Raw genomic sequence first — 23,351 nt, 5'->3', positions numbered from 1 at the left:
AGCCACTCCCCGCCTCTGAGCCTCTAATTCATCTTATGGGCAGGGGGTGTGACCAGTTAGGTTCCCCGGAGACCTGGGGTTCCACAGCAGTGCATAGGCCCTGCAGCTTAACTCTGTCCCCCTCTCCCGGTAGCTCCCTGTCAAATATATTCAGCCTCAGTATTATGGTTCTTGCAAAGAAAGTCTTTCTGGGCTTAAGAAAACTAACCAAACAAAAAACACCCCAAAACCTACAAGATTTTGATCTCCTTTTCTGTGCCCAGTTTTCCCAAAGACATTTTGCCTTCCGAGACACTATATAATGTTGTACTGTGTGTGCTGTCTGCCTCCCCACCCGGAGTCATTGCGATTTTGGTCTGTTTGGCTCCCTTATGTGTCACTCAGGTGGCACTGTGCCTGGCAAGATCACATGTACTCGGTAAGTCTATGAATGAATGAATGAGTCCCAGTGGCTCCTCTGGCTTCTGGATCCTGTGGGGTCCCTGTGAGCCCTCCCACCCGGGTGCCCCCCCATGCCCACCAACTTACCAATAACCAGGGTGGAGGCACCCGTGTTGGTGAATGTGGGGGCCAGGGAGGCAGGCTCACCAGGCCCAATGGCCATGACCCCAGGAAGTGACGCCATGATGAGATTCTGGGGCTGTTGGTTGAGGCCTGGGGAGGTCTGCTCCAAGCTGTGCAGGGCTGTCAGGGTGCTGACAGGGGGCAGGGGACCCCCAGTAGCTGAGACCTTAGAGGGGAAACCAAGCTGAGCCTGAGTGAGGCCCCACACTGTCTCCCTGGGGACCACTCCAGAATCTCCCAGCCAGGGGAAGGTGGAAGATGGGTCTGGACGGGTCTTCCTCCCCGTGGGGTGTGGGGACACTCACCAGTTTGGCATCGGTGCTCAGCAGGCTGTGGCTGGGCTCCAGGCCCGTGGGGGACACTTGGTGCAGGGAAGCAGACACTGTCACCAAGGGACCACCGCTGCTTGAGGGCACTTCCGCCCCCTCGCTGGTTGCTGGCTGTCCATAGCGCACACCTGGAACTGGAGCCGCAGCCAGCATCAGCACCCCACCTCCGTGGCCTTCATTGCTCCAAACTGCCCTAATTACTGACTCCCCCCATCTTTCTGTGTGCAGCCAACAAACCTCACTTGAACCTCCCCCTGCCAGGTCCTGGGCTGGCTGCTTCCAACTCCCCGAAGGCAAGACCTGCATCTCACTAGCTCTATGGCCCCCGTGGGCCGGAGCTATGCGTGATAGGCAGGAGGTGTGCAATGAAAGACATTTGGGTCAAAATGAACGGAAATTGATGAACTGAAACTGCGGTGAATAGAGTTTAATAGAAGGAACCGGAATTAGTTCAATGAACTGGAATCTGGTTGAACTGAACCCAAAATAGATTGAAGTAGATTGAGCATGTTGGAGTTGAACCGAACCAGATCAAATCAAATTGGATTGAACTGAACTGAGCTGTACAAAATTAACTTAATTTCCCTGGATTATATTTAGCTGGACGGAGTGGAATAGAAGGGAACTCAGTTGGATTATAGTGAGTTAAACAGAACGGAATTGAATCGAATTGAACTGAACTGAAAGGAATTGAGTTGAGTTGATCTTAAATGAATGACCTGAATGAAAGTGACCCGAGTCAAGTTCAGCCAGATCGAATGGCATGGTCTGGTCACTGGGGTGGGTAGGAGGGGACCAGATAGAGGATGGAGGGTAACGAGTAGAGGGGGGTGATAAGGAACCAAGTTGAAGTGCGAAGGGGTTTGGGTGGTTATTGCCGCTGGTGTGGTGCTCCCTAGCTCACCAGCCTGCCATCTGTCCCCTCTACCCACTATTTCATGCCCCCGCACACAAAGCACTCACCGTGGACCTTACTGGGGGAGAGGGCAGGTGGGGGCAAGCCCGGGGAACTGTGGGCAGGCAGTGTGGGGCCCGGGCCTGGCCCTGGGGGCGGCCCACTGTATGTGTCCATGGCCAGCTTGTGACGGAAAGCTTCTTCCTTGCGCCGATTGGCAAACCAGTTGTAGACGCGCACCTCCGTGACGAGGTTGGAGCCCAGTCCCTGGGCCTGCGATGGGGACACCCCCCTCTGGATGCACTCCGCCCTGCAGAAATGGCCACTCGTGAGCCTCCAGGCTAGGCTCAGAGGAACCCTCCTCTCCTGAGGCTGGAGGTAGGGGAGAGAGTCCCAAGATGTAGGCTTCTCCCTTAGTATTGAGAGCTGGCAGATCTGGGTTCTAATCCCAGGGCTGCTATGTGACCCTAAGCAAGGGTCTTAACCTCTCTTAGTATCTCCATTCATAAGTGAGCAAAATAGCCATAGGGTCATAATGAGGGTGAATGAAATAGCAACCCCTCAAGGACTGCTAGGATGGGTGGGGAGTGGGTGCTAGGAATGGAGCTAGGTTCCAGACACTGAGCGGGATCTGAGTGCTCCTGGGCCAACAGCAAGAGCGCTCAAGGACCGGGGAGCCTCAGAACTCAGAGCCACCCTCCCCCAATCTCTCCCCCGCCCTGCCCCAGCCCAAACCGAGCCAGCCCTGCCGACCCACCAGACATCCTACCTGTTGCACTCCTCCACCAATGCCTCTCTCTCCTCCTTGCTGGGGTTCTTTTGCCTCTCGTAGGCCTGGAACAGGATCTGCTGGGAGGCCGGACCCCACTTGAAACGGTTCCTCCGCCCCTTCTTGGTTGGCAGCTCGTCACCTGTGGGCTCTTCAATCAGCCCACCTTGCCCTGCGTGGGTGAACTCTGTAGGCACACACACAGCCATAAGCAGGGTGCTGGCCACTCCCACCTGGCCACCTCAATTCCTCCAACCACACTTCTGATTCTTTCTCATTCCTAAGATCTTGAGCCAAGGGAGCTTACAGCTAGAATGTAAAAATCCAATCCAGTGATAACAAACAGCACGCGTGCCACCTGTCTCAACCCGTGCCCCAGGCAGACATCACTAATCAACCCTTGCACAGTAGATTGAGTAGATTCAGAGCTATTTTAAACTCCTCAGATCTGGAAATCACACTTAACATGCAAGTGTTAGCCAGGAAAGGGGAGACCCAGCCAGCCCTCATCAGCTGGTTCCAACTTAATGGAAATGCTTAGATTCTCCCTGAGCAAGGAACCGAGAGACTAGAATGGATAAATGCAAAGCCATCTTTGGGGGAGGGGAGGCAGGGAGAGTGAGTCAGGGAGGGCAGACGCTGTGCCTTCACCATCCAAGTGGATGGGACCCTGGATGAGAAAGACATTAGGGGACAGCTGAGGCACTCTGAACAATAAAGTAAGTATGGACTTTAACGATAGTGTGACAGTGCTGGTTTGTTAATCGTCCCAAATGTCCCCTACTCGTGTTAATAATAGGGAAAACTGGGTCTGGGGTAAACTAGATTCCTCTGTACTGCCTGCCCAGAAGGTCTACACTTGTCCTAAATTAAGAGTTTGTTATGTGTGGGGGCCTAGGTGGCTCAGTCGTTAAGCATCTGTCTGCCTTCAGCTCAGGTCATGATCCCGGGGTCCTGGGTTCGAGCCCTGCATCAGGCTCCCTGCTAGGTGGGAAGCCTGCTTCTCCCTCTCCCACTCCCCCTGCCTGTGCTCCCTCTCTCACTGTGTCTCTATCAAATAAATAAATAAAATCTTTTTTAAAAAAAGAGTTTGTTATGTTAAAGTTTTACCTGCTAAGAAGGGTAAATTAAAGCCATGCTTGTTTTCTAAAAACACTTAGTGATAGTGCCTTCAAAGTACGTCATATACAATTCCAGCCACCTGAGACCCAAAGGATGCCCCTGTTGGGTACAGGTGTCAGGAACACTGGGTCCTAGGGCATCAGTATGTGTTGCTATTTCTGCACAAATAAGGAATCAGTGATCATTTTTGTAAGGATATATTAAAATTTTACCATAGTGGTTGCTCAGTAAATGTTCAATAACCTAATGTAAAGTAACCTAATGTTACTTAACCTAATTAACCTAACTTTTTGGTATTTTCAGTTTAAGATTTTATTCATTTATTTATTTTAGAGAGAGAGGGAGAGAGCGTGTGCAAGCAGGGGGAGGGGCACGGGGAAATCCCAAGCAGACTTCTCACTGGGGCTTGATCCCAGGACCCTGAGATCAGGACCTGAGCTGAAAACATGAGTCGGACACTTAACTGACTGATCCACCCTGACACCCCAACTAACTTAAATGTTTTAATCAGCCCCTTGATAAAACCAATATCATAGTTTGGGGAGGGTTGGGCAGAGGGAGAAAAAAAGGATGTTAAGTAGGTCCCACGCCCAGTGCGGAGCCTGACAAGGGGCTCGATCTCGTGACCTCTAGATCGTGACCTGAGCCAAAGTCAAGAGTCAGATGCTTAACCACCTGAACCACCCAGGTACCCCTACCAATATCATCGTTTTAAAAAATAAGTTATATAAATGATCATCACAGCTTTAAAAAGTTGTGGGTTTTTTTGTTCAACAAAAATGGTAAATAGTAGATACTCAATAGATATAAACTGAGGTGGGACACCTGGCTGACTCGGTCAGTGGAATGTGTGACTCTTGATCTCAGGATTGTGAGTTCGAGCCCCATGTTGGGTATGGAGAGGACTTAAAAATAAAATCTTTTAAAAAGGATAAATAAGGGGCACTTGGGTGGTTCAGTGGGTTAAAGCCTCTGCCTTCGGCTCAGGTCATGATCCCAGAGTCCTGGGATCAAGCCCCGAATCGGGCTCTCTGCTCAGCAGGGAGCTTCCTCCCTGCTCTGCTTCCTCCTCTCTCTCTGCCTGCCTCTCTGCCTACTTGTGATCTCTGTCTGTCAAATAAATAAATAAAATCTTTTTTTTTTTAATTTAAAAATTTAAAATAAATAAATAAATATTAAATGAAGTATAGCTTGCTCTCTTTCTCTATCTCTCTCTTTTTTTTTTAAGATTTTATTTGTTTTTTTGACAGACAGAGATCACAAGTAGGCAGAGAGGCAGGCAGAGAGAGAGGAGGAAGCAGGCTCCCTACTGAGCAGAGAGCCTGATGTGGAGCTCGATCCCAGAACCCTGGGATCATGACCTGAGCTGAGGCAGAGGCTTTAACCCACTGAGCCACTCAGGCGCCCCGCTCTCTCTCTCTCCTGAGCTCACCTGCTCTCCTATCTTGAGAGTGTACTTTTCACTTTAATAAACTTTCCAGCTTGAAAAAACTTTTCACCTTGTAAAAAATAGATAAATAAGTAAATAAATAAGTGAATATTAAATGAGTGAGCAAATTAATATGTGAATTTGAGGACTTTTAACATTTTAATAAATGTTTAGGAAGCATGGGAGCAAATAGTTGATTTTTTAAATTTCCATACATGCAAATTGTCACCATGTCTTCATAAGGAGCTATGGGAATATCTATCAAAGATTTTCAAGTACATACTCCCTCACCCAGAATCCCACTCCTAGGAATTACTTCCACAGACAGAGTCTTGTGTAAGCACGTCTTCTTTGAAGCAGTTGGTTATAGCAGCATGTTGGAAAAACCCTAAAAGTCTAAAAGTCTTTGGTAGGGAGTCAGTTAAACAAATAACAGTGCCTCCAAATAATAATAGCCAGCAGCTCTTCAAAGAGCACAGGGGGAAAAAAAGAAAAATATATATGTATGTATGTGTGTATTATATATTATTATACATTACATATTGTGTAGTATATGCATAAAATATCTCTGGAAGGATGCATGAGACCAGGAATGTCCATTAGGAGGACACCTAATTTTTATTGTAAACTCTTTATTTTCCCCTATTTTTTAAAACTAATATGTAGTACCCTTTTTTAAAAATGTGGGTAATTAATAAAAGAAATTTAAAAAAAATTTTTTTTTAGGGACACCTGGGTGGCTCAGTTGGTTAAGCATCTGCCTTCAGCTCAGGTCATGATCCCAGAGTCTTGGGATCAAGTCCCATATCTGGCTCTCTGCTCCTTGGGGAGCCTGCTGCTCCCTCTTCCTCTGCCTGCCTCTCCCCTTGCTTGTGCGCTTGCTCACTCGCTCGCGGTCTCTCTCTCTCTGACAAATAAATAAGTAAAATCTTTTTTTAAAAGTTTTTTACACATAGGCTCAAAAGTACGAGTGCACTTGGGATTTTGTGGAGTGTGATATCTGAGTAAGGAAACGCAGCATTCCCTGAACAACAGTGTGGCTGATCTTCCCGAGCATACACCTTGTCTCTGAGCCTTTACTCGGGCCACTCCTTCTGCCCAAAACACCTTTCCCTGTGTCTTCGCGGGCCAACATCTCACTCAGACTTCAAGACTTAGTCTGAAAGTTCTCCTTCTGGTGTGGTCCTTCCTGATGCCCTCGCCTCCCTGTGGAAGAACAGATTACTCTCTGGTCCTCTGTCAGCTTAATATCTTGAAAATCTTTATGTAGTACTATGCTCCCTGGGCCTGGCGTATGGTGATCACTCCATAAACCCTTGCTGTTACTGTTGTTTTTATCGTATTGTAAAATATGTCTCGTTGCATCGTAACGATCTATTCTACGCAGAGCTCCTAGAAGACAGGGACTCAATTCATCCATCCTCAGATTCCCGGGACCAGCCTACCCCCTCCCCCAGAGCGCCTTGTGCAGAACAAGTCATATGTGCCCAGTGAATCCTGCTGACTTCTTCTCAGCTGCCCAGTCCCGGTAACACAGAAGCTCCCGGCCCCCACCCCCAAGCGGCAAAGAGTCCCGGGTCCTGCCAGGGAGGACGGGGCTGTGCTCATTACTTACGCTGGGCCACCTCTCGCTGCTTGCGGACGTACCAGGTGTACAAGGCGGCTCGCTTCTGCGTCTTCATGGGGGTGCCCTTGTTCAGGTGCTGGGACAGGTGCGACTGGTTGAGGCCGGTGGTGTCGACCACCTCCCTCTGTGGGATGTTGTGCTGCTGCAGGTAGGACTTGACCATCTTGGCCACGCGCCACGGGTCCTCCCTAGGAGGAGGACAAGGACAGAGCCTGCTCAGTATGGGGGTGCAGGGGTGCAGGCAGGGCTGGGGGTTCCGTCAGCCCTAAGAGTGGGGATTGTGGACCGAAGGAGGTGCGGAGCCCCAGACCTACACTCAGACTCCAGGACAGCAAGGTAAGGGCACTCATGACGGGTCATAGGGACAGAGGTGGAGATACGAACAGACTCCTGCCGGAAGCTGTACGAGCCAGAGAGAGAAGGCCCTCACCTTTATGCCTCCTTTAAAGATCCTCCCCCCATCCTACCTAGAAATGTTATCTGTGGTTATGTCTTATCCACTGTGAGAGAGCTGTACACACTGTGAGGGCAGGAGCCGTCCAATTCTCAGCCCCGAAACTCGACCTGGCAGGACGTATGCCCGTGGTGAATGCAGGAGTGAATGAAGGGTGCGTGGGTGGAGGTCGGGTAAACAGGATGGGGGGGAATGAGTGAACCGGAGGGTAGATGGGTGGGTTATTAGGGGGATGGATGTATGGACGGTTGAAGGAGACCTCCTGGGGAAAAAATGGGTCTGAAAACAAGGAGAGAAACATGATTCTCTCACGTTATAGCTAGGGCCACTGAGGCTAACAGGGCTTGCGTTCTATCTTTTGCCCAAGGTCCCAGAGCCAGCCCTGCAGAGTCCCCTCGCGCCTGAAGGGATTCCGTTCTGAGTCAGCCTATCAGGTAAAAATCACAGAAAGTCAAAACACCTTCTGAAGGACCCCTGGGTGGCTCAGGAGGTTGAGCCTCTGCCTTCAGCTCAATTCATAATCCCAGGGTCCTGGGATCGAGCCCCACATCGGGCTCTCTGCTCGGCAGGGAGCCTGCTTGCCCCTCTCTCTCTGCCTGCCTCTCTGCCTACTTGTGATCTCTCTCTTTCTGTCAAATAAATAAACAAAATCTTTCAAAACAAAACAAACAACAACAACAAAACCCACCTTCTGATAATCAATACTAAAACCTAGACTGTGCCCTGGCCAGTTTCCCCACAGCATGGTGGGGGCTGGGGGAGTAGTTCCTGATGAAGGAGTTACCGATTGGTATTCAGAGCCTCCCTGCAAAAAATACATATATTGTGTGCGTTTGAGCCCCTGAATCTCACTCTGTGGGCTAAGTCTCTCTCACCAAGAGACTCAAGGGACCTGCAACCACCCACGATTCATGTTCCCGTCTGCTGCCCGCTGTGCGGAGTGGGGGTAGGGTGTCTGATTCTCTCCCTCTGCTGTTCCGTTCCAACCCTCCTCTCCGGAGCTTGTGTTACAAATACGGGCAAAGAAAAACAGCTGAGTGCAGCAGTGCTGGAAATGGGCAGAGCTGGGGTTTGACCCCAGCTCTGTGTGGCTCCAAAGCCTGAGGTCCTCTCCTCTTTGACTGAGCACTTTGCCTCTAAGAATTTGAGCTTTCCAACATCTGCCTGTGTGACGAGTGGCCCATGTAGAGCACTGCTCGTTGCTGTGTTGCTTGCCACAGCAAAATAGCGGAAATGAGCTGCATGTCCGGCAGAAAGGGTACTGCTGGCGGTGCTTCAAGTGGATGCTCCCATAAACACGCCCTGAGGAAGCCCCGCCGGCCCCCCCAAGATGGGAGAGAGTCTGGCTCTGCTATGCTGTTGCTGTAAAATCTGAAATGGCACAAAAAAGAGTCCAGCGTGTTTGCTTGGGTCTGCGTGAGATCCCAGAACACAGAAGAGACTAGCGACATCCACGGACTCCAGACGGGAATGCGGTGCTGGGGACAGGGGCAGAGGGACAGCGTCCTCTGCTGCTTTTCTGTGCTTTTCAAATAATGTAATATAATGTTAGACAATAGGCGATACATGCATATAGAACATTTAAAACTCAACTGTGAAAAAAACAGAAAGCAAACAAACCCCCAGCACTCTGAAGCCCACCCCGTAGCGCCTCTCCGCTCTGTCCCAAGCCGCCAGCCTGGCCTCCCTGACACCACCCTTCTCAGGCGGGAGAGCCCAGAGCCTTTCAGCAGCCCTGCCCTGTGACTCCCTCTTTTTTATCAGCAGTTCCCATACACGTGGGTAGGGAAGGGAGACCGGGAGGGTCGGATTTGAATTGGTCAGCGATCGGTACCGCAAAATCCCAGTTGTGTAGAAATGATAGGTGTGAGAATCCTTGTTTCTTGAGTATTTCCCATGAACCAGGCATTGTGCTAACGGCGGGTCGTGTAAATCTTACCATAACCCTGGGAGGTAGGGACTACTTGTGTGCCTGTTATATAGATGGGAAAACTGAGCCTCAGAAAGCCCACCTAGCTGGGACTCCAGAATCTTTGGCTTTGCCCAGATCCCCCCCCCCCCCCCCCAGCTCTCCCTGAGCTCTTCTTCCTCTCTGCATTCAGGGGCTCCCAGGATCCTCTTTCTCCACCCCTCCCCTGCTCCCCGGGTGCCAGTCAGAGCCTGAAGGGAAGGGCAGTACAAAGTCCGGCCTTTGCTTCCAGGCAAACATGTTTATCTGATTCTGGCGCCAGACGGACTGCTGATGGCCTCCCTCCTCCCCCTAGCCGCAGGCATCACCCTCCTGAGCAATCCTCCCTCCCTCCCCTCCCCCTTCCCCCTAGAGAGAGAATGAGCTCAGTCTCCCTCTCAGCCTGGCCTCCCTGGCTCCAACTGAAGACTTACTGTCTCATCACTGTCCGTTTGACAGTGTGTGTGTGTGTGTGTGTGTGTGTGTCCTACTTTTTCTCTGCCTGGCTCTCTCCCTCTCCGCCTCTCCTGTCTGTGTGTCTATCTCTGCTGTTCGCTCTGTCCCTTCCTCCCACCCACTCCCCACCACACACACTCACTCAGTCACCCTCAGTCTCCAGACTCCTGACTTTCCAGGACAGTTTTCCGAACCCAGAACTAACAGGCCACGTCTCCAGGTAGCTCCTGCTTTCCCTCTAAGGGGTCTAAGAGTCTAGCCAACCTGGCTTCCCATCCCAGCATGGCGCCCTAGCATGTCCTGCGTGTGTGCCCCGCACACTCACGGTGCCCGTGGGAGGACCGACTGAGTTTCAGATAGGAGTGAACCACATAGAGCAGGGCCTGGGACATAGTAAGTGCTCAGTAAATACAACAATTGGTCACCACCATCATCATCACGGATGATGTGGCCATGGGACCCCCCCAGCCCTGCCGCAGAGGGAAGAGGGCCCAGAAGAGGTAAAGATCGGCCCACATCTCCTCCTCCCACCTCCGACGGGTTCTGGGAGGGGTCAGGCAGAGTTTCAAGACTCTGGGCCTTTGGCTTGCTGGCCCCTGGGGTTTCAGAGGGTCCGAGGCTACGGAGCTCGGAGACCAGCCAGAAGGGCCACACGTCTGGAGGGACAGTGGAGTTCTCAGTGCTTGGAGGGGGGTGGTACAGAGAAGCTTCCCCTCTCGGGTTGAACTGGAGCTCTGCTACTCACTATCCATGCAGTTAGGACCTTGGCAAATTGCTTCACCTCTGCATGCCTCAGTTTCTCCAACTATGATACAGGGCTAAAAAAACTTCATAGGTTGCCAGGAGAAGAAAACAAGTTTAGCGCATTTGTAAGCAGTCTCATGAGCTCTAGAGCACCGCGTGGAAGGGAGTGGATGTGAGGTTAACAGGGAGAATGACTCCGGAGGAGAAAAAGGGAAATAAACCTATCAAGGATGGCAGGCAGCCTCAAGGACGCTGCAGAGTGGGGGACTAGGAGGACCCGGGTCCGAGTCCCCGCCTTACCACTTTGTAAATTACCTTGGGCAAGTCACTTTGCCTCTCTAAGCCTTAGTTTGCTTATCTGCAAAATGGGACTATTGCTCATAGCAACAGTTTACCCCACTTACATGCTATTTAACCCTGTGGGTGTTATACCGCCTCTGCCTTGCAGATGAAACAAGGGCTCAAAGATGTGAAATCAGGTGCTGGAATGAGGGTGGGGCTGAGTTGGGATTTGAACCCAGGGAGGTTGGCCTCAGTCACGGATGTTAAGACTGTCCCACCTTGCCCACTGTCTTCCTGGGTCTCAGTGCCCTGGTGCTGCCTGTTGGAGAGGATCAGAGTCCCTCAGGTTGAGGTTTGAGCTGCTCAGGGACAGGGAGGACCCAGGAGGACACCAAGGAAGGAGCCCTGGGTACAGGATGCTCCCTCGGCCATAAGAGCAGATGTCCCTAGGGCTTCAGGGAATCCTAGCCACTGTTAATTCATGCTGTGTTTTAGCCACTGGGCTGCATATCAGGGGTAAGAGTGGTGAACAAGGACACACTGGCCTTCCCTTTGAAAAACTGATGTCATGGCAGGAGACAGAAAACAGGTGAAAACAGATCATCTTAAGTACCGTTAAGGGACAAGAGAAAGTAACAGAAGATAGTGGAAGAGGGAGTGTAGTGGGAACTACATTTACATGCCGGTAGTGAGGGAGGGAGCAAAAGGAGGAGAGGGAATGGGTCATGGGAAGATCTAGAAAGAAGTGTCCAGGCAGAAGGAGTAGCACACACAAAGGCCCTGTGGTGGGAATCAGCAAATTCCATGTAACTAGAGGAAAGTGAGTAAGGGGCAGAGGGCCTGCAAGAAGAGATCAGGGAATCAGGGCAGGGAATTTGAGTTTCAGTCATTGGCCAGCTAGGGAAACTAAGGCAGGAGAAGAGACTTGCCCAAGGTCACACACTGAACGAAGAGTGGAAGTCTGAGGGAAGAGCTCGGTTCCCACTGTGACCTCAGGCATGAAGCACCCCAGTGGGGAGGCCCCCAGGACCCACCCAGCCTCCTCCCACTGTCTTCTCCAAAGAAATGGCGTCCACGGGAAACCCTGCCCCTGCAGCATCCTTTCTAGCCTGAACCTCCCCAACCCAGGGCTGTCCAGGACTTCATCAGGGGTGCCCACCCCCAACTCCCTCCTGTGCCCCGAGGGTAGAGCCCCGTTTTTTTTTCTCCTCGGGGCGTTTTCAGATCCCTTTTGTTACCTGAACAATAAGTAACCCAGGTAGTTAGTTATAAACTCCACAGGAACAAGGAGCTGGTTGATAATTTATAGCAACATCTCAAATTTAAATGGAAAGTAAATAGCATGCTGTTAGCATTAAAGAAAACCCAATCAGGGCAGGCGGGAAGCACTCTAGCCTTACTGCAGCTTGGGGTGCCTCACTCTCTCCCCTGCCCCTTCTCCCAGCTGGGAGAGAGCCCCTCTGCCCTCCAGGCTCTCCTGCTCCCCTGGGCTTCTCCAGGCCTCTCCATCTCTCCCCATGCCCCCCTCTCTCTCTCCCTCCATGGCTCCTTGCTCTCCCTCAGCTTCCAGGTCTCTGCTGGTCCCCAGGGAGCACTTTGACCTCTGCTCCCCGCTCAGGTGCTGTGGATGAAGCCTCACCCCCAACCCACCATTCCACCAAAGGGGCTGATGATCCAGAGGCCCCACCCAGCCAGGTAAGAAAGGCCCTTGGTACCCCCTGCCCCCACTCCCACTGGAAAGCCCCCAGTCCCATCTGGGGCCCGGAGCAAGTCTGGCGCAGCCCCACCCTGTCCTTGTGGCCCTGGCTCTGGGTCTGGCAAGAACTGACTCTCTGCCCCTCCCCTGCAGCCCAGTAGGGCCCTTTGCCCTCTTCTTCCTGCCAAGTCTGGGGGCCCTGGCTGCTCCCCTGCCCCCTGCCCAGGCTCTCACAAGTCCGGGCAGACCCTGAGGCCTCCCCCCACCCCAAGCTGGGATCAGGACCTTGGACAGAAAAGAGATGGTCCCTAGAGAGCCTCTTTGGGGCTCTTCCTCCAACTGCCCAGTCACGGCAATTGAGAGACCAAACAGAGTGGCTGTGGAGTCCCAGCTGGGTGGCTGTAGTCAAGCTACCTCCCCTCTCTGGGCTTCAGTTTCCTCATCTGTGAGGCAGTTATCCCCCGCTGCTTTCCAGCATTCATCGTCACATTCTCAGACCATTTGCATGTGAAACCCCAGCACAACAGGGTCGGACTGTTAGAATTCCAGCTTAGGAGCCTTTGGGGAGGGCGGTCCCTGCAGCCCCTAGACCCCTACCCCTCCCACTCCTGCTGGGTAAGAGGTTGGTTGGCCCAGGCCTCCCCAGGTCACCATCTTTACAAGTTAATGATCACAGGCCTTATCAGAGCCTTTTACCGTTTATAAATTTATAAAACAAAAGAGAAATAATAAAGCTCGTGGGTAATTAGTAACCAGGTGAGCTTTGCTGAGGAGAGGGGAGGCAGCGGGCTCAGACCCACCCAGTTCTCCGGGAGGGGACTTGGGGAGCCAGCCAGTGGATGGGGGTGCACAATGGGGAGACCTCTCATGGTGTGTGCCAGTGAGGTTGGGGGGGGGTGCTGAGGCTGTGTAGGAAAGGGGAACAGGTCCTGCCCCGAGACTCCATCTCCCTCAGGTAAGATCTGGGCTTTCCTGGCTTAATGCTTGGGTCCCTGGGTGGCGGAAGGAGCCCCTAAAACTCCAGCCTCGGCCCTCCTTCTCACTAACCATGCTTCCTGGCCCCAGAGCCTATAATCTTGAGTGCTTAGCAGGGAGGTTAGGGTTTGGGGAGTGGAAAGGGCCATGGTGGCTAACAATTCCCACCCACCCTCCAGTTCTCCAGGCACATAAAATCTAGACATGCCTGCTTTTCCCTGATCTCTCAAAGCTCCCCTGGGGAATACCCTTACTTCCCCAGCCCTGGGCTGAAAGCCTTGGCTCGTGGGGCCTTGGGACGTTGCAGAGGGCCAGGCTGGGGGGCTGAGAGGCTCTGGGCTGGGAGCAGGGATTCCCCTGAGCTCTCGTGGGCCCCATCCCCAAGAGCCAGGCTAAAACCTGCAGGTTAGGGAACTCTGGACTCAGAAGAAAGGCTAGTCAGGAGCTGGGGTGGGGGTGGGGGTCCTGCCTGGGTTCCTTGGATGCTGGGACAGGGGAGGGGTCCTTACTGCAGCAAGGTCTCCACCACGGCTTTCTGGTGGGCTGCTTCCTCAGGGCTGAGGTTCTCCAGCTCTTTGAGGATGGGCGGCGTGAAGTCTTCCCCATCGTCGTCCGTCTCGTCCTCGGAGCCCCTTGCTTCCCCCAGCCCATTGGGCAGCTCAGCCAGTTCCCCCCGACTGCCGCCGCAGGATTCCCCCTTGTCCAGGGAGCCATCTCCAGCCAGCAGGCAGGGCCCCGGCTCACCCAACGCCTGGATCAGGGCCTCCTTACTCAGGCCAGACTCGAGCAAGGCCACCAGGAGCTCCGTCTGCAGCTGGCTCAGTTTAGAAACCATGGCTCCGCCACCGCTGGGGCCACAAGGCCTAGGGCCACCAAACCGGCAGCCTTCCCCACTGAGTGGGCCGTCTCCTTGCTGGCCGACCAGCAGGCAGGCACAAACCAGGCTTTCACCTACTGCCCCCCCAAACCCCACAAACCAAGCCCTGTGGGCACCCCCAACCCCCAACCCTGGCCCCAGCGGCCAGTGAATCAGGGCCCCTGCCCGCTCTGTTTACATTGGAGCTGGGGAAATTCTCCAAGGTTCATATTTATCCGTGTGCTTAGCGAAGGGACTGAACTTTGGACTTCAGCCCTGCAAAGTGCGGGCCTCATGGCAGTGCAGAGGGACGGGGGAGCCTAGGCCTTCAACGGGAGTGGGCAGAGAGGAGGGTGGGGGAGGTAGGAGGTGGGGGAGAGGGCAGCCAGAATGGAAGGAGCTGAGGGGGGGGCCACGGAGGGTTTTAGGTGAACAGCTTTGGGTCCTGTCCCTGAGGACTTTTGTAGGGGGCTCAGGCTGAGACACGACATCGAAAAGAGCAGCTTTCCCTTGGGAACTAAAGCCAGAAAGGGTTTTAGGCAGATGGGCCATCTCTCCTCAAGGTCAGGGCTAGGTCACATCCATTTTGGGTGTGGGATTCACCTCCAGGCGTCCCCGTAAGAAAGACATGTTGACCTAAGTCTAGGCTCATCTGTAAAATATGACATTGCCTCATTGCCTCACAGCCCCTAAGAGCTGTGAGTAGGTACAGGGATTATCCCCATTTTACAGACCAGAAAACCAAAGGCTCTGAGAGGTGAAACAACTTGCCCAAAGCCTCAGAGCTAGCAAGGGACCAAACTTGGAAGGTGGGAACAAGGCAAAGCCGGGTAGGAACTTGACTCATGTGTAAATTTTAAGGGGGCATCAGAAAACTCAGTAATTAAGGGAGCGCCTGGGCCTCCGCCTTCAGCTCAGGTCACAATCCCACGATCCTGGGATCGGGCCCCACACTGGGCTCTCTGCCCACCGGGAAGCCTGCTTCCCCCTCTCTGCCTACTTATGATCTCTCTTTCTGTCAAATAAAATCTTTAAAAAAAGATTTTTTCTCAGTAATTGAGGAAAACTGCATTTTTATACAATATAATAAAAACGAAAATTAATGCAAACCTCAAAAAATAATTAAAAACATACCCACATAAGAGCCTGCATGTGAATGTTCATAGCGGCATTACTCACAATAACCAAAATGGGGAGAAAACATAAATATCTACCAATGGACAATTGTGTGAGTAAGATACAGTGCATCCATGGTGTGTTATGGTATGTTACGGTATGTTATTTGGCCATAAAAAGGAAGGAAAGGCAGATACTCGCTAAAGCATAAGTGGTCCTTGAAAGTATTGTGCGCAGTGAAAGAAGCCGGTTGCAAAAGGCCCCCTATACAAAGTCTATACAAAGTCAATGACTGGTTGGAGGTGGGGTTTGGGGCATTGTTGGGGAGGGGGAGGGACTGCTTCATGGGTATCAGGATTTCTGTCGGGATGATGAAAACATTCTAGAATTGACTAGGTGTTATTATTATGTTATTATGTCTCACAACTCTTGAGAATAACTAAAAACCGATGAATTGAGCACTTTACAGGGTGGATTTCATGATACAAGAGTCAGTAGAATATGATTTTTAAATTCAGGCAAAAATATCTGATAGGGACGCCTGGGTGGCCTAGTCGGTTGAGCATCTGCCTTCTGCTCCGGTCTTGGTTCCCGGGTCCTGGGATTGAGTCGCTTATCCAGCTCCTTGCTCAGCGCGAAGCCGCTTCTCCCTCTGCTTGCAGCTCTCCCTGCTTGTGCCCTCCCTTCCTCTCTCTGGCAAATAAATAAATCAATCTTTTTTTTTAAAAAGTCTCTGATGGGGGCGCCTGGGTGGCTCAGTGGGTTAAAGACTCTGCCTTCGGCTCAGGTCATGATCCCAGGGTCCTGGGATGGAGCCCCGCACCCGCATCCGGCCCTGTGCTCAGCAGGGAGCCTGCTTCCCTTCCTTTCTCTTTCTGCCTACTTGTGATCTCTGTCAAATAAATAAATAAAATCTTAAGTCTCTGATGAACAAAATACTACAATTTTATTTTTTTAAGTAAGCTCTATGCCTAACCTCTGACTCCCTAAGATCGAGAGTTCCATGCTCTATCAACTGAGCCAGCCAAGTGCCCCTAAAATACAATTTTTTTTTTACATAGCTTTGGCTTTATTGAGGTATAACTGACAGATAAAATTGCAATATATTTGAAGTGTACAATGTGATAATTTGATATATGCATAAAGTCCCAGTAATTTTAGGAGCAATTGACTTTTTTCATTAACATAAAATGTAGTAATTGTTTCAGGGGTACAGGTCTGTGAATCCTCAGTCTTCTTACACAATTCACAGCACTCAGCACAGCACATACCCTCCCCAGTGTCCATCACCCAGCCACACCATCTCTCCCCTCCACTCCCCAGCAACCCTCAGTCTGTTTTCTGAGATTAAGAGTCTCTTACAGTTTGTCTCCCTCTCTTGTCCTCTTGTTTCATTTTTCCCTCCGTTTCCCATGATACTCTGTCTTGTTTTTCAGATTCCACATATGAGTGAGATCATACGACAATTGTCTTTCTCTTACTGACTTTGCTTAGCATAATAATACTAGTTCCATCCATGCACCCCCATTGCAAATGGCAGGATTTCATAAAATAGCAGAATTTTAAAATAAGGACAGGCTGCAACCCTCACTGGCCTTGCCCCTAATCCCAGCCCTGTGCAAGAACGCCTCCCACCCACCCACATACACACACCCACCTCTTCCCTGTTCCAGTAAGATCCTTGACAAAATTCCTGAAATTTGTCCCCTGTGGTGGCCCTCAGTGCCCAGAAGGAGGAGTGCCACCATTTCCGGGAGTAAGCAGGGTGGTGGTGAGGGCGTCCAACTCACGGCTCTGCAGAACTCGGGTCATGACTTGGCAGCAGAAGAGGAAAATGTGCCCTTGGCCAGAAAAGGCTCCCTGCGGAGCCAGGCCAGGCCAGCACAGACCAAGGGGCTGTAACCAAGGGGCTTCACTGCGGTAACTGCTTTCCCTGTCTGTCGTCTGCCACCCCCCCTTACCTGGGGCTCCATTCCTGCTTTCCCTGGATTATGCCTCTATTGTGCTACTCCCCTTCTTTTTCTTTTTTTAATAGATTGATTGATTTGATTTAGAGATGAGGGTGCAGAGGGAGAGAAACTGAAGCCGACTTCCCACTGAGCGCAGAGCCACAGATGGGGCTTGATCTGACGACCCAGAGATCATGATCTGAGCCAAAACTGAGACTCGAGAGTCCATTGTTAACTGACTGAGGCACCCAGGTGCCCCTTCCTTCCACCTTCTAACACGGTCAGCAGTATGTGGCTACTGAGTACTTAAAATGTGGCTAATGCCTCTGGGTGAAACCATGTTTTGGGTGTATTGAGAGAGAAGGAACTTTTCTAAAACGGTGGCTCAGTGGGTTAAGCCGCTGTCTTCGGTTCAGATCGTGATCTCAGGGTTCTGGAATTGAGTCCCATGTCGAGCTCTCTGCCAGCAGGGAGCCTGCTTCCTCCTCTCTCTCTCTGCCTGCCTCTCTGCCTACGTGATTTCTCTCTCTCTCTCTCTGTCAAATAAATAAATAAATAAAAATCTTTTGAAAAGGAATTCATCTCCCCAGTTTCTTTTTACTTTTGTAACAGTACTGCTGGGAAATTGTAAATTACATTATGTGGCTCCTCCTATTTCTGTCTGATGTAGGCTCTGTAATTGACTTCTGTGTTGTGTGTGTTACTTAGGGTCAGTTTCCATCTGCTACAGTGTATAAGCCTCCTGAGGGCAGGGCTTTTTCCTCTGTCTTGTTCACTGCTGTATTCCCAGGGGTTAGAATATTGCCTCGTATATACATAGGGGGTGGCCAATAATTATTTGTTGAAAATGAATAGACAGCTAAATTTCACTGCAAACAGACCATGCATACTGAGCCATTCACTAAGTATAAGCGTTGGTGATGTTTTAAATTCTCAGAACAACTCCACCTAGTAGGTACTGCTGTTCCATCTGCGGGGAGTGGGGAGGTGGGAACAGAGGCTCCAAGGGGTTAAATGACTTCCCCAAAGTCCCCGAGAGTCAATAGTCTGCCTCTCACCCCCAGTGCTTTTCCTCTGACACAAGTTGCTCTGAGGAGCAACTCTGAGGAGCTCAGTGGCGGTCCCTTCACGGTCTCACTGGTTTCTAACCTGGTATACCCTGCCAGGAGGCTGCTTGCTGCCCAGAGAGGTCCGCGGTTACGTTTCACCTAGAAAAGGGAACCCGAGGGCGGAGCAAAGGGAGGGGCCTGGATTCTTCCTCTGCCTCCTTTTGAAATCTAACTGCTAAACCCTCCCGCAGCCCCGTGGCGGAGCCTGGGACTCCAGACTGAAGATATAATTGCCTGGGGATTAGGGGATTAGCGCCCTAATGGGCGCTTCTGCTCCCACTACGCTCAGAGGCTGCTGTCTTGGGTCCCCTGAGTAGGGGCCCTCCCTAGGATATGAATAAGAAGAGACACAACAAGAACATGACCCTACTTCTCCGCAAGCAGAAGAGGCTGCGCGTCCCCCAGTCAGGAGACAAATCTAAACAGGAGCCGTTTGCCTTCTAGAGAATGACACAGACCCTAGTTTGAATGTCACGGTCCCCATACACCACCCCCAGCCCCGCTCCTAGGGGGCCTCAGGCACTTGAGCTAGCTTTTCTTGACTCGTCTATAAAACAGAGGTAGGGTTGCTTAAGACAACTTTTTGTAACAAGCATGATGCAGATCCCAAACTTACTTGGTCCAAGGCACCCGATGTTTCTAAAGTACCTCGTGCTCCCACCTGAGCAACAAACAGTCCCCCCAATAAAACCTAACAGGTTTAGTAGGTATTTAGATCAAAACAACTCTTAAACATTTATGTCCTAACAGCTTAGAGGCCACTTGAAAAAATACACATAAATGGAAAGAAAAAGGTGTTTTAGTTCCTTCTTGAATAATCGTTAACTACTATTAATGGAATGAGATCTTGCTGGACTCTACACAACTCAACCCTTGGGATTAGATTGGGCATTACCACCCTCATTTCCTGTTCCACACTAATTTTCGTATGATACTTGGCTTTTTATCAGAACTGCCATAAACCACATCCTCCAAAGGAACGAAGCTCCCAACATTAAAACTGAGATCTTGAGCTAGCAGTTTCGCACGGTGTCCGGCAGGTGTCGCTGTGGACCGCTCAAAAAATCCTCCGCAGCCCGAATCCTCGCGCAGTGGGGACGGTAGATAATTCAGTACGTGGTGGCTGTGAGCTTTATTGCTATGCTTTCCTGGGCGAGCAGCGATTTGCAAAGGCAGAGTTCAGGTAAGGCATAGGCTTCCCCGTTGGCCATCGGAGACAGCATAGGAGGGATGCCCTTAACAGCCAGTCCCCACTCCCCTTTCACTTATGTGGCTGGTATATATGCGTTGTTCATCCGTTTTCTCATTTAACTCCTCAACAGCCTCACGTTGAGTACTCAGGTACTTTTTAAAAAAGATTTTATCTATTCCGCAGAGAGAGCACAAGTGGAAGGAATGGTGGAGGGAGAGGAAGAAACAGGCTCCCCACTGAGCCGGGAGCCCATGCGGAACTCGAACTCATTCCCAGGACTCTGATACTAGGACCTGGGCGGAAGATAGAGGCATAACGGACAGAGCCACCCAGGCACCCTGAGGTAGGTACTTTTATCCCATTTTACAGCTGAGAAAACTGAGGCTGTAAGAGGATATATAAGCAGCCCAGCTGGTGCATAGCAAAGCTAGGATTTGAACCCAAATTCCTCTGATGTCAGACTCAAAGCCCTGAGCACTATTCCATGCTTCCTCTTTTTTTTTTTTTAAGGCAGTTGGCTCTCTCTAAATACTTGTCACTTTAGAGCTGGTTTTGTAGATTAAGAGACTACGATGCCCAGGAACAACAAAAAACAGGTCAGGAGCATAGACTTTGGCAGTGACTGCCTGAATTTGAGCCTGGCTCAACCATTTACCAGCTGTGTGACCTTGGGCAACATGCTTAACAGCTCTGTGCCTCAGTTTCCTCTTCACTGGAATGGGCCTGAAAGTACCATCTGCCCCGTGAGTTGTTAGGGGGATTGATGAGGTAACAACACGCACGCACTGTGCCTGGCATACTGTAAGCACAGCCCAGCACTGAACGATTGTCATTACGTGGTTATTAACATGAGTGCCCCACTCCCCTTGGCCAGGCTGAGTTCTCTCCTTTTGCAGAAGTTCCATAAGAGTCCCTGCCACCCATCCCATTTGACTAATAGGCCCTGATTCTGCCATTCAAGGCCATCAGGACCTCAGGCCCACCCCCTTCCCAGCCCCACTGTGAGCCATCTCCAGAGCACACCTGGAACTCCCTCACACCCATGCTTTTGCACAAGTTCTTTTCTCTACCTGGATGCTTCCACCTGTTCGCCTGTGCTGAAGATCCTCCATGGTCTCCTCCTGACCCCAACTATTGTCTGGCAGCCACCGGAGCCTTCACCTCTCTCCCCGGAGCAGGACCAGAAGCAGCAGGAAGCCCTAGACTACGGGTTAGAAACACAGGTTCGTGTCTCCTCACTCAGAGGGTTTGATTTCGTAGATCCCAAGTGAGGCCCAAATATGCAAGCTCTTTCCATCAAAGGGCAAAGAACTCTGGTGTTCTCTGTATAAGAGTGTTTGAGAAAGATGTGGAAGGACCCGCCCTAAGCTGTCAGCCTCAGTTACCTGGGCTGGAAAGGTGTCCACAAGCAAACAAACCAACAGTACGGTTAGGGAAAGAAAAGAAAACTCAAAAAAAAAAAAATCGTAGCTGTGTGAGGTGATGGATTTTAGCTAAAATTATTGTGGTGATCATTCTGCAATATGTACATATACTAAATCATTATGTTGTATGCCTTCGATGAGTACAGTGTTTCATGTCAGTTACAGCTCTACAGAGCTGGGGGTGGGAAGTAGATTGTAGGGACAGTTGCACAATTTTGTTGCAGTATCTTAAAACCATTAAATTGATACTTTAAATGGGTGAGTATATGAAAATATTATATGGTATGGTATGTGAAAATATTTCAGGAAAGCTTTTAATAATTAAAAAAAAAGAAAGAAAGAAAAGAAGGAGGGAGGGGGTCGAAAGGAAGAGGGAGACTCCTGACTGGCTCAGTCGGTTAAGTGTCTGCCTTTGGCTCAGGTCATGATGTCAGGGTCCTGGGATCTGGTCCTGTGTGGGTCTCCTTGCTCAGCGGGGAGCCGCCTTCTCTCTCTCACTCTGCCATTCCCCCTACTTGTAGTCTCTCACTTCTGCTCTCTCTCTCTCAAATTAATAAAATTATTATTATTAATTTTCCTTTATTTAAGAGAGCATGAGAGGAGAGAGCATCAGAGGAGAGAGAGTCAGAGGGAGAAGCCGACTCCCTGCTAAGCAGAGAGCCCCCATGCAGGGCTGGATCCTGGCGATCCTCGGGACTTCGGGATCATGACCTGAGCCACTCAGGTGCACCAATAAATAAAACCTTTTTTAAAAAAATTAAAAAGAAAAGGAGTCTCTGAAAGATACTGCGTGTATAATGAAGTGACTTGGTGTCTGTAGGTATGTCAGGATAAACCACAGTGAGCCCGATGGAAAGATGGTCTCCAAAGAGATATCCGCAGTTACCTTGAAATAGTGGGATTTCAGGTAATTTTTACTTTCATGCTTATTCTTTTCTATAAGATTGGAATAGTTTAACTTGAATACTTAATTTTTATGTCAAAATGAGTTTTTTTTTTTTTTTTTTTCGTTTTTAAGTAATCTCTATGTCCAACATGGGGCTTGAACTCAGGACACCCCAGATCAAGAGCTGCATGCTCTACTGACTAAGCCGGCCAGGCACCCTAAGATAAAATTATTTTTATTTGAGTGGTAACTCCTCCCTGCCCCCCTCCCCAAGAGCCAGGCTCCCCAGGCTATGCTAGCACCTACCATCTGTTCCCCATCTCAAGTGTTCATCTGTGGACCCTCACCTGGTGGCAAAACCCACGATATGTCTATTCCTGGGCACGTGGAGTTTGTAAATGCTGACCCTATGCTCCTGGAGTCTGCACAGCACATGCCCGGGAAATTCTTGTAGGATGGAGCCTAGTCCACGCTTTCTGAACCTGTTTCTTACAATTTTCTTGTTGTCAGTAAAACTAGATTGTAAACTCCGTGAGAGCAGGAGGACCCTGCCTTCTTTTTATTCTCCTTACCCCTGCCCAGTTCTGATACAGGCGCATAGTGACCCTCAAGGGTAGAACAAAGACAAGAGGCAGAAAAGTACCCATGGAAGAGAGGGACCAGCCCCCGGCGCTCCTTCCTTGGTTTTGATGTCATCCTCTTCCTGGACAGCAGAGGGCGCTCTATTTCCACCCCCCCCCCCCCACACACACACCCCACACCTCCCTACCCCACCCCCCGCCAAAAAAAGCCACCTCTGCCTCATCCTAGGAACTCACAGCACTGAAAAACTTTAGGATTCCAAGGCCCCGCCCTCATTGTTCCGGAATCAGACTGGCAGAAATTGACAGAGAATCTCTTCTTTGAACAAGACCTTGGGTAGTTTTCTCAGGATCAAGCAAATTGCAGAAAGGATCTCACACAGCTCCTTGGATGTGTTCCATGTGGCTTCCGTGCATTAAGAAGCAAAAGCCAGAGCCCAGGGAGACTTCCTATAAAACAAGGACCAGGAATCAAAGAGAACAGATAAATATGTTAGCCTGGACTGAATGGGTCAGTCCCAGAGCGAGGCTGTACTGCTGCCCACAGACCGAACTTGCCAGCTCTGTTATGTAGGAGCCGCGTGCCTGGCAAATCCCGGAAGCATTTGCTGTCCTCACCTGGTGGTTGTATCGATCCTTCAGTGAGATACACCGCTGTTGTGTCTCTGCAGCAAGCAGACATCGATGGAATGTTAGTTTTCAGTCTAATATAAAAATACCTGGTGTTTTGGGGCACCTGGATGTCTCAGTGGGTTAAAGCCTCTGCCTTCAGCTCAGTCATGATCACAGGGTGCTGGGATCGAGCCCCACATCGGGCGGGCTCTCTGCTCGGCAGGGAGCTTGCTCCCCACCCCACCCCACCCCTCCGCCTGCCTCTCTGCCTACTTGTGATCTCTGTCTGTCAAATAAACAAATAAAATTAAAAAAAAAATAAAAATACCTGGTGTT

General features: G+C 50.7%; 1 protein-coding gene and 1 long non-coding RNA gene across 7 annotated transcripts in view; one reads left to right on the top strand and one right to left on the bottom strand.

Moving 5' to 3' along the window:
• The window catches only part of HNF1A (HNF1 homeobox A), a 19,650-nt gene extending 5,231 nt beyond the window's left edge, over window positions 1–14,419 (bottom strand). The window contains exons 1-6 of one of the 2 annotated variants that reach the window (XM_059408600.1): window positions 13,800–14,419; window positions 6,724–6,923; window positions 2,558–2,744; window positions 1,857–2,098; window positions 870–1,027; window positions 529–730 (exon numbers count right to left, since the gene is read on the bottom strand). In XM_059408600.1, coding sequence (XP_059264583.1) covers window positions 529–730; window positions 870–1,027; window positions 1,857–2,098; window positions 2,558–2,744; window positions 6,724–6,923; window positions 13,800–14,125 — 1,315 coding nt within the window. In that variant the 5' untranslated portion in view covers window positions 14,126–14,419. The remainder of the gene's footprint in view (window positions 1–528; window positions 731–869; window positions 1,028–1,856; window positions 2,099–2,557; window positions 2,745–6,723; window positions 6,924–13,799) is intronic. The other variant, XM_059408601.1, reaches the window with a different exon arrangement.
• On the top strand, window positions 11,980–23,351 carry LOC132023246 (uncharacterized). Of its 5 annotated transcripts, none has more exons than XR_009405903.1 (6): window positions 11,980–12,314; window positions 19,271–19,503; window positions 19,696–19,855; window positions 20,658–20,735; window positions 21,757–21,843; window positions 22,633–23,351. It is a non-coding gene; the product is annotated as an uncharacterized LOC132023246 (long non-coding RNA). The 5 variants fall into 5 exon arrangements; XR_009405901.1 differs by lacking the exon at window positions 11,980–12,314 and adding an exon at window positions 13,097–13,270 and having other exon boundaries at window positions 22,633–23,349; XR_009405902.1 differs by lacking the exon at window positions 19,271–19,503 and having other exon boundaries at window positions 11,986–12,314; window positions 22,633–23,336.

This window comes from Mustela nigripes, chromosome 8 (assembly GCF_022355385.1).
Source record: "Mustela nigripes isolate SB6536 chromosome 8, MUSNIG.SB6536, whole genome shotgun sequence".
Lineage (NCBI taxonomy): Eukaryota > Metazoa > Chordata > Mammalia > Carnivora > Mustelidae > Mustela > Mustela nigripes.
Note: the sequence above shows the minus strand (reverse complement) of the source record. Positions and strands in the feature narration are given on the sequence as shown.